The sequence below is a fragment of the Solanum stenotomum genome, chromosome 12 (genome assembly GCF_019186545.1).
Source record: "Solanum stenotomum isolate F172 chromosome 12, ASM1918654v1, whole genome shotgun sequence".
In the NCBI taxonomy this organism is placed as follows: domain Eukaryota; kingdom Viridiplantae; phylum Streptophyta; class Magnoliopsida; order Solanales; family Solanaceae; genus Solanum; species Solanum stenotomum.
The window spans coordinates 9,496,653-9,506,470 of record NC_064293.1 but is presented as its reverse complement, the minus strand read 5'-3'; the positions used below and the strand labels follow the sequence as shown (position 1 = coordinate 9,506,470).

Genomic DNA, 9,818 nt, shown 5'->3' with positions numbered 1-9,818 from the left:
TAGCTTCAATTCAAAAGTGACTAAGGAGTAAGGACATAAGCAAGCTACAAGCCTTAGATTGTCTCTATTACAAATATAAAATATTTGAATGAGTTGATAAATGATAAATCTTATACAATACCGTAGGAAAATAAGTAGACTTCTTTTATTTTATATTATATTTTTATCAATATAAAATATGATTGGGTTAAAGGGTAAATAAATGTATTATTAAAAAAAAAAGCTTTAAAGAAATATACCAAGTGACATAGGGTATAAAATAAATTTCAGGTTCGGCTCATTAATAATCAATTAAATTAATTATTTAAAGAGATACCATTAATTAAATAATCGTAGTAAAAGAAATAATTCAAAATTTTCATTTCAAATTTACGGGAAGATTTTTTATAGAAAAAAATTGTTCTAGTGCTCGACCTAACGGGTTTGTTACACTTTCTTCTTTGCATGACCTTAGATCAGGGCCGACTCTATGCTTAGTTGAATAAGACATTCGCTTTAGGCCCCCAATTTTAGGGGGGCCTCAATTTTTTACCCCGAATAAATTATGTGTTATTTTTTTTTATAGAAAAATTGATTATTTATAATAAAAAGTATATATATTTTTTTTAAAAAATATTATTTTGTTCTCTTTAATCCCATTTCAATATAAGTAATCAAGAAAAATGTTTTATTTTCTTACCCTCTCTACGCTAATACTCACATTATTTATTTATTTTAACTCCTTTTACACTCTCTTCTTTAATTTTTTGATAAGTTAGAGTAACACTATATCAAAACTATGAATCAATAGTTGAAAAATGTTATAAATTCTTTTTCTATTTCTTCTTAGATTTTCAAGCATTACATAATAAAATGTGGGGAATCAAATTGTATGGTTCAAGAGTAATACTTGTTCGCTTCTCTTTCTGTTCCTCCTTCCTGCTTTAGTTTCTTCATAATGCAGTAGCGATGAAGATTCGGAAGATTGGAACAAAACGGAAGCATTGAAGTACAAATTGGTAGCACTCAGCTTTGATTTTAATTGCCAGCGCTATCGATTACAGCTTTTCGTCCTGAAAATTATGTGTTTTTCCTAATTAAGGCTTTTGCGGCTGTCGTCGTCGTCCATCGGAGGGTTATGAGGAATTTGATTTAATTATCTCGTCGGAGAGTTTGTATGTATATGTCTTGTACAGTCACAAAAAAATAATACTCTAATCAAAGAATTGCACATCCTCTAAAAACATCTTGCTAAATTTCAATTTCTCTATATAATTCCAACATTCTTTATTCTTTAAAACAAAAATAAAGAACCTTTAAGATTAAGATTAATTTTGTCCCATATTTAATCATGGATATTAATTAAGATAACAAAAAACTTTATTTTAGGCCCACTTAGCCAAAAGTGACATACAACCGGCCCCAAAAAGAAGACATATATTAGCTCCCATCAAAAGTTTAGGACTATCTTGCATTCTAGTGCTCATAAAATCTGCTGCAAGTAAATCCACTAAAGCCATGTAAATCAAAATTCCAGCAGCAGCAGAATTGAAAATGCCTTCAATCATGAGTGCAGTTGGACTTGTTTCACTATACACTGTTGATATTCCAAAACCAATTGCAATTCCAATTGGTGTTGTTAGGGAGAAGAAAATTGCCATCAATGCAGCTTTTTTAATCTTAAATTTCGCCTGTTGATACAGTAAACTAAAAAGTTAGAGAAATAATATAAAAAGTCAGCGAAAACTTAACTAAACAGACTATTAAGATAATATACCTCAGCTATGCAGCCACCTAAACCCATGCCTTCAAACAGCTGATGGAAAGTTAATGCAGCTACAAGGGGCTTAATTGTCTTAGGAGATTCTGAGGCACCTAAAGAAACACCAATTATTACTGAATGCACCAAAATTCCCAATTCCAATACCTGTTTCACATCAATAAAAAACCAAATTTTATAATTATTGATGATGAGAATCCACCTTTTGCCACTTGAATTACATATTCCTTTCAGATAACTTGTAAATTCTATCTCCACTTTCAATAACACATATAGGGAAATTTGCAGTTTTAGTCCCTTAAATATGGACAACTTCTAATATTACTATCTTTAACCCTTTTTTTTTTTTTTTCTCCGAAACAGAATATTACTATCTTTAACCATATTATGTTAACTTTGTACTCCCTCCGTCCACAATTATTTGTCAGGGTAAGGTTATGCACATTGCTCAAGGAAAATTTAATATAAGGTGTAATTTGACTAATATAACCCTACTATATCAAGAATATCAAAAGTCCACATAACTTTTCAATTGAACTACACAATCATTAAGGGCAGAATTGGAAAAAAGTGACTAATTATTTCTTGATTGTTTAAATTGACAATTAATCTTGGACATTTATTTTTAGTATACCTGCCAAACAATTGTGGACGGAGGGAGTACTACTATTAATCTATTTTGGAGTATAAAGTTCTAACAATAAATTTAAACACATATCACGAAAAGTTCAAAAGTAGATTCCAAACTGCCTTAATCATTTTTGGTTAAAACACTGTTTTGTATCTCAAAATTAAACAAAAAATATTTTACTTCATTAGGAAAAACTTTGTCAATCATGGAAATTTATTACATTTAGTTTTAATTAAAACAAAATTGAAATCGACTCTTAACAATTAATGAAGTAGTTGAGAAAATATGAATTACATTGTTTTTTCATCGATTTATTCAGTTATAAGTTCTTTGGTATTATCCATACCTGTGAGATAACTCTCCGACGAGATAAATCCAATTCATCGGTACCCTCCGATGACGACAGCATAACAGAGCCATGAGCATGTCCATGAGTTGAATGCGTATGCACATGTACCTCTTTTTCTTCATCACTATTCACAGGCTTTTGTTTCGTAAGATTCGATTTCTTATAAAAACTCGTCGCTAATAAATCCATCATCATCGTTCCGATAGCGGAAATCATAGCAATAAGTCCAGCAAAGGGAAAATCTCCCCATGGTTTTTCCGGAAGACAAGGACTAGACAAGCTCTCGAATGCATCCGGCAGTATATGAACAAATCCGGTAGCCAAAATCACTCCGGCAGCAAAAGCCTTAATTAGGAAAAACACATTGTTTTCAGGGCGAAAAGCTGGGATTATCTTACCGAGAATTGGAATCGATACGCCTATAGCACCGGCAATTAAAATCGAAGCGACTGCTACCAATTTATACTTCAACGCTTCGGTTCTGTTCCGATCATCGATATCTTCATCGCAAGTACATTCTGAAGAAACTAAAGCGGGAAGAAAGAACAAAAAGAGAAGAGAAAAAGCAACGAGTTTATTCTTCATGTTGATACAGAAGAGGGAAGTTTTAGAAAAGAGTTTTAAGATTTGTGTATATATATATATTATATAGAAGAATGAATGAAGTGGGGACCAGAAAACCGCCTGAAAATAAGAGGAAAACAATATGGCGACATAAAAAGCCATGCAGAGGAGAAAGTGTAAGTAAAAGTGAAGGTTAGTGGGACAAGTGTAAATTAATTAGGGAGAATGACGACACAATGAGTTGAAAATAAGTAAAATATGAGGAGTGGGGTCAAACTACCATAAAAGTTCCTTGTTATTTTTATATGAAAAAACAAGTTAACTACACATACATGTATACCCCATATATATATATTATTTTTCTTGAGTTAATTAGTTGCCAAATTTTGATTTGGTATAATTATTAATAAATAAATAAATTGATATAATGAATTTATCACTTTACTCATTGTAATTGATATATAGAGTTTTAAACATATTTACTCACTATATTTTTCAATGACATTAACTTAATGTTAATAAATTGAGGGTATAATAGAAAAAAAAATATTGAAATTTGTTAAAAATTGACAAGTAAAAAAGGGAAATCAAATTAGGAAATATTTGACAAGTAAATAGGGAGTAGTTAAAAATTACCTTAAATTTGACACACTTTATCAAATACACACCTAAGCTATGAGAAATCTTAATTACCACCTCAAACATGAATTTTGGACTATTTACCCCTAAATTATGAGAAGTCTTAATTACCCTTCAAACATAAATTTTTAAACTATTTACCTCCCCAATATGCCACATGGCACAAAACAATTACTTCTTCTCAATTTATATGACTCACTTTTCCTTTAAGTCAATCGGAAAAAATGCCATTGAATTATTTTTTTCGTGTAGTAACACATTAGCATATGTAATGTAGTCATTAAAAAGTTTGAGAAATTATTTCTCAATAGATTTTCAAATTTCTTAAGCCAATTATTTATATATAGATTAGTTGATCAAATCATATTAAATACATTTTTAAGCAAAACAAATCATATCAAAATATTATGCATCTTTAGCATACTTTTATTTGTTGTCTGATTTGTTAGTTACCGTAGTTAGCTTCTGAAAGATGCCTTGTTAATTCGATTCCAACACACAAAAAAATCAGAATTTTACCTCTATAAATATTCTTTTTTTAAAAAAATTTCTTTTTCTCTCTTTTCTTGGCCCTAGAAAGTTGCTTTACTTTATGGGTGCGTTGCCTCACTCAGCAGAGCGGCACTATAACTTATGGGACAAAAAGAATTCAATAAAAGTTGTTCTTTAATTACGAAATGCTATTCTTTAGTACTATATTATTGTCCATTTGTGTTATTTAAAGTCGAATTGTAAATAAATTTCCTGTTTTCCAACTCAAACACCATGTTAAAATTTTAAAATAATGATTTAATTATTTTTAAAAAGGCATATGCAAAAGTTGACTTAGCAGTTAAAAAGTGTAATTCTTGTTTAAATTAAGGACAGATTTGACATAGTAATTGTTTATAATAATTGATATGCTTTTCCAAGAAAAGGAAGGATGAGAATGCTCAAACAAAGTTCTTAATTTGACTAAAATTGAAGGACTATACAAATTGTCCTTATTCTCTCACTTTTAGAGCAATCTTTGCGTAATCAATGAGATAAAACGTCTCATCCTACATATTTTTCGTGTTTGGCGTAGGATACATATTCTACTTCCAATAATACATAAGTAGAGATGAGTATAAAATATCTATTTTTAACTATCAATCAAATTATTGAATTTAAAATTTGAAATTTTCAAACAGAATACTGAACGTCCACCCCTATTAATATAAGGGGTTTCTAGTTCATCATATCTGCATGGGAGGATTTAAAAAGGGTTAAGAGGTGTCACGTGACACTGCTTCATCATAAAAAAATTACTAAAGTAATAATAGTTCTAAGTGTGATACCAAGTTTGTGAGGCTTTGTAAAAATAAGTGGGGTTGGCTTCTTGGAGAGTAGAGTATTCGATCATAGTTAATCGTTGAACAGTTTATTTGTGTAAACTATTGAGGTGAGGTATTTAGAGTTAGACCCTTTAATATAGAGTTGTAATCTAAAGTTGCTCTTTGAGGTTAGTCAAGTTTGGTGAAATGAGTTGTAGGTCGTGGTTTTTCTTTCCTTGAGCAAGGATGTTTTTCACGATAAATTTCTATTTCATTTTTTACGTTTTTATTTATGCTAATTCAACAAAAAACTAGTTCTTATTTCGGTGGTCAAAATTTCTTCAATATTATTTAATAGTAAATAAAGCAATCATATATATTTTTTTGAAAATAATGAAAAGAGGCCAGCGGTCAATTTAAGAATGAAAACAAAAATTAGAATGAAATTATTGGAAGGAATAACTGAGTAAGATGTACATTTATATAAAATTTTATAGTAGAAGAATCTTTATAGACAAGTTGATCACCATCTCTAGGTTCTCCATTCCATCTATAATTAATTGTATTAAGCACCCTACATAAAACTTTTTGAATATATCACTTTTGACATGGACCACATAAAGTGTTCAACTTGAGTGAATGACTAATAACAATTTTTAGATTTTAGAAGAGAACAGATTAGATACCTTGATTGTCCATGTCACAACTAATTTGAGTACTCACCCTTGGTTAAAGACAGGATTCATGATTTAATATATGTGGTTCTCATTCATATTAAATAAAAAAATAAAATATGATGATCAAGGGAGTACCTTGAAAATCTATCGGTTTATTTTTTGACAAAATAAATTTAAGTTATAATATATAAATATGCTATTTAAATTGATTTCAACTTGTATTTATATTGTTTCATTTTGGGTGTGCATAAGTAGACACTTAAACTTGTATAAAATTAAACAAGTAGACACACGTTCTACGTGACATAGTATGCACATGACACTACGTAGAATGCAAATTGGCCAAGTAGGGCATCACATATGACACATATGTCTACTTGTTCAACTTTATATAATTTTAAGTGCCTACTTGTACATCCCCAAAGTTAGACGGCGTGAATGCAAGCTAAAGTCAAGTTAAATGATACATTTATCTATTATAATCTATACCTAAAATATTTAAAGAAAACGAATGAGATCATTAGTTTGTGAACATTATTTTTCATTTAGTTTTAATCCTTACCGATTGAGTCCATCCGTTTTTAGAAAAAATATATTTGATACCATTATTCCATTTGCTGCAGGATATCATAATTCAAACTTCTCAAATTTACGTAATATATAGATTCCCCAAAAAGAATAAAAGAGAAGAGAGATGAATAAACACCTTAGAATTGTCTCTATCAGCCAAAAGAAAAATCAAGCTTTATTATTCACATGTTAACTACAAGGGAAGTCTCTTTTTACATGTCCACCAAACATAGATTCATTACAGATATTTTAATGAACATAGGCAAACAAATAATAATGATAATTTCAGAGATCTTCGTTTAAATTTGTTTTTATAACACTAACTTCTATTGTGATTTACGGATAGTTTATTTGATACCTGACATAGGTTTAATTTAGTGGCTAATGTTTAATTAATTAAAATAAAACCCTAATTATGATTAGACTAATTAATTACTTTCATATGTTTCTTGCCAATTTATTTTACAATCCCACCGTTCTAAATCCACATTATATTTTTCCTAAATATAAATTAAAAATTTCTCTCTACCTTGAGTTAATTTCCTAAATATATGTAACTACATGCCTAATCGTTTTATCTTATTTACTACTCATATTCGTCCCATAGTATGGTCACTTTCTATTTTATATGGTGATTATGAAATTATTAATTGATAAATTAACTTTACTATCTACCCTTTTTTCATATCAATGTACATACATAAACATAAGTTATAAAAAAATACATAAAGAATACGAATAACTATCATATTGGTAATTGTTCAAATTTCCAATGTCATAGTAATTGCAGGGATAAAATGAGAAAAAATTAATTAATTTTATCTCAATTTAGTAAGTGATCAAGTAATATGAGACAACTATTTTTAATAAGATGTTCATCTAAGTTGAGACGGAGGGAGTAATTATAATAGGAAAAATTACGCCAAAATGACAAACATGATTTAAAAGACTCTGTTAAGACTCGTCTTGGGGCTCGTCCTGGGGCGGAGCAAAACGCCCGAAGACTCAAGTATGGGGCTTAGTTCTGTAAGACACACACCCTAAGCACCCAACTGTACTCCCTTAGCACGCTCAACGCCCAATAAGAAGAAGATTGACTCAATTAACAAGTTATAGTATCACATTTACTATTTGGTAACGGTGTAATGGTGATTATATATTATGCAACATTTCTTTTAAAAATACAAAGCAAAATTTTACTTTTTAACTTATTATTGTCTTCATGTTTTAAAATCTTCATATTTTATTTAGCTATTTGAAAGTAATTTTATGTTTATTCATGATGGAGTGATGTGTTTATTATAATACTAGTAAATTTTATTGATTATTTTCTTTTAGGGGGTAAATTGTATAGTATGATAATTATATATTTTTATACATAAATAATGATTATTTTATTATTAGAAAGTTAGGATATTAGATTATTTATACTTGTATAATCGTGTTATAAGTTTTATTTTCTATGAGTTTCCTAAATCATGTTTGTAATTATTTCAAACTATTGATGTATTTTTATAATTTTGTGTTGTTATATTATTATATTATATTGTAAATTAAAAATTTAAAGATTCATAAGGCTTACACCCCATGTCTCGAGGCTTACGTGTCGCCCTATGCTAAGTAAAACGTCCCATCTCATGCCCCCGCCTTTTAAAACACTGATCTAGAGTATATTATGTAATATAGTTATATAGTTTCGATTATTTTTAATCCGTGACTATAGTTTTGCAAATCTTTCTGTTCGGTTTCCTAATTGATCCAGAATTTGTATAATTCAGTCCCTGATCGATCAAAGTCCTAAAGGAATGGAGAAATGGTTCAACAAGTTTCCCTATTGCTATTTTGCCCTTTTACAATACCAGCTTATGTAATTAAGTAAATATGTAAATATATATGCATACACAGTGCAACAATGTTTGTGTATATATATCCTGCAGATCTTCCAAATTTACATTCCAACAAAAAAATTTCATACACACGGACATAATGTAGGACCTCTGCTCGCACGGACGACATATATCTAGTAGAATAGAAACATGTGAACTTTTAGGAATGGATTTTTTTATTTCTGAAAATACCAACTAATACCACAATTACAATCCGTAGAAATCATTTCACTAAATAATGTTTTGTTAGATTATTATAGAGCTGATGTTATATATAGTAGTTATTACGTATGTATATTTTTCATCAAAAATCAAAATTATTAGTGCTCAATTGTTGATGGGGAACAATACTATATAAAAAAGAGTCAACTATTTGGAATTTGTCTGACAGAAGAAGTGAGTAACTTCTATGCACGAAAACCTCAAATTCATTATAGGACATATTAGAGGGGTGGATTAGAGAGGATTTATTTACTCATTTTTACCCTTTAAATGGAGATATTAGTTATGCGGAGATTGTAACGCATAAAATGAATGGGTTGTTATACCGTCAGTAATAATTTTTAAAATTATTATACATGAATTACTTATTTTGAAGGGGTAGTTTTACATTCAAATAATTAATATCTAAATTGCTAGTTTAGTAATCGAGGTTACACAAAATTGGAGCCAGAAAAGAAATAAGTTGAATTTGGAAAAGTACTCCCCAAGGCAAATGTACTTCAGTAAAATTTATTTTGTATCATACACGAAAGGAACCTTTTTTGTGTATGTGCTTGTGATAAAAAAAATTAGATACTTTATTTCAATACATACATGTATTAGGTTAAAAATAAGACCCAACTTCTCTTGGAATCTTGAATATGCCAATAGTGTCAATTGATATTTGGAAAGTTTCTACATAAGTTGTCGGATCCTCAAAAAAAAGATTTTTCTGGGGACACGTTGTTCAAGTCGAGTTTTTTTATTATCCCTTCCAATACATCCCTTCTAACTTTCCTATTTTCAAATGAAAATACATTCATATCAAAGAGATTCCACCATCTCATTGAGAGCTAGCCTAGAAGTAAAATGTAAATGCACTAATCTTGTTGAAGATGAAAACAAAAAAGAAAATTAATGAGTGTATGGAAAAAAACTAACTTAATAACATAAGAAATTCATAACCTTTTATTTTTAAATCTAAAACCTCATATAGATGGATAATTGATTACTAACAACAAGTGACTTCTTTTTTCTTTTCTTTTTAATTGAAATTTGAACTAGTTGGGCCGATTTTATATATGTAAATTACTAAAATTGTTAAAAAAAAGAAAAACGTCTGACCAGCCCAAAAGTGGCTGGACAATAAATTAAACAACAAAAAAATAAGACAACTAGCAAAGTCTTCTCTAAGCATAGCTTCAATTTTAAGAACTCCGATTATAAACTCCATGAGAATTCTGAGA

General features: G+C 29.2%; 1 protein-coding gene across 1 annotated transcript; it reads right to left on the bottom strand.

Annotated features, from left to right (window-relative positions):
* Window positions 1-1,362: 1,362 nt before the first annotated feature.
* LOC125849363 (zinc transporter 8-like) lies at window positions 1,363-3,348 on the bottom strand. The gene is made up of 3 exons (XM_049529428.1): window positions 2,737-3,348; window positions 1,757-1,906; window positions 1,363-1,670 (listed from the first exon to the last, which is right to left on the bottom strand). Exons 1-3 carry the CDS (start codon window positions 3,322-3,324, stop codon window positions 1,365-1,367), a joined length of 1,044 nt encoding a protein of 347 aa, XP_049385385.1. The 5' UTR covers window positions 3,325-3,348; the 3' UTR covers window positions 1,363-1,364.
* Window positions 3,349-9,818: the final 6,470 nt, after the last annotated feature.

What these genes read in the sequence shown, in the direction of transcription:
- LOC125849363 (XM_049529428.1), bottom strand. Translation starts at nt 3,324, where the DNA reads ATGAAGAATAAACTCGTTGCTTTTTCTCTTCTCTTTTTGTTCTTTCTT. An exon ending in GTCGGAGAGTTATCTCACAG is followed by an intron (nt 1,907 to 2,736) that starts GTATGGATAATA and finishes GATGTGAAACAG; the next exon opens with GTATTGGAATTGGGAATTTT. An exon ending in TAGGTGGCTGCATAGCTGAG is followed by an intron (nt 1,671 to 1,756) that starts GTATATTATCTT and finishes CTGTATCAACAG; the next exon opens with GCGAAATTTAAGATTAAAAA.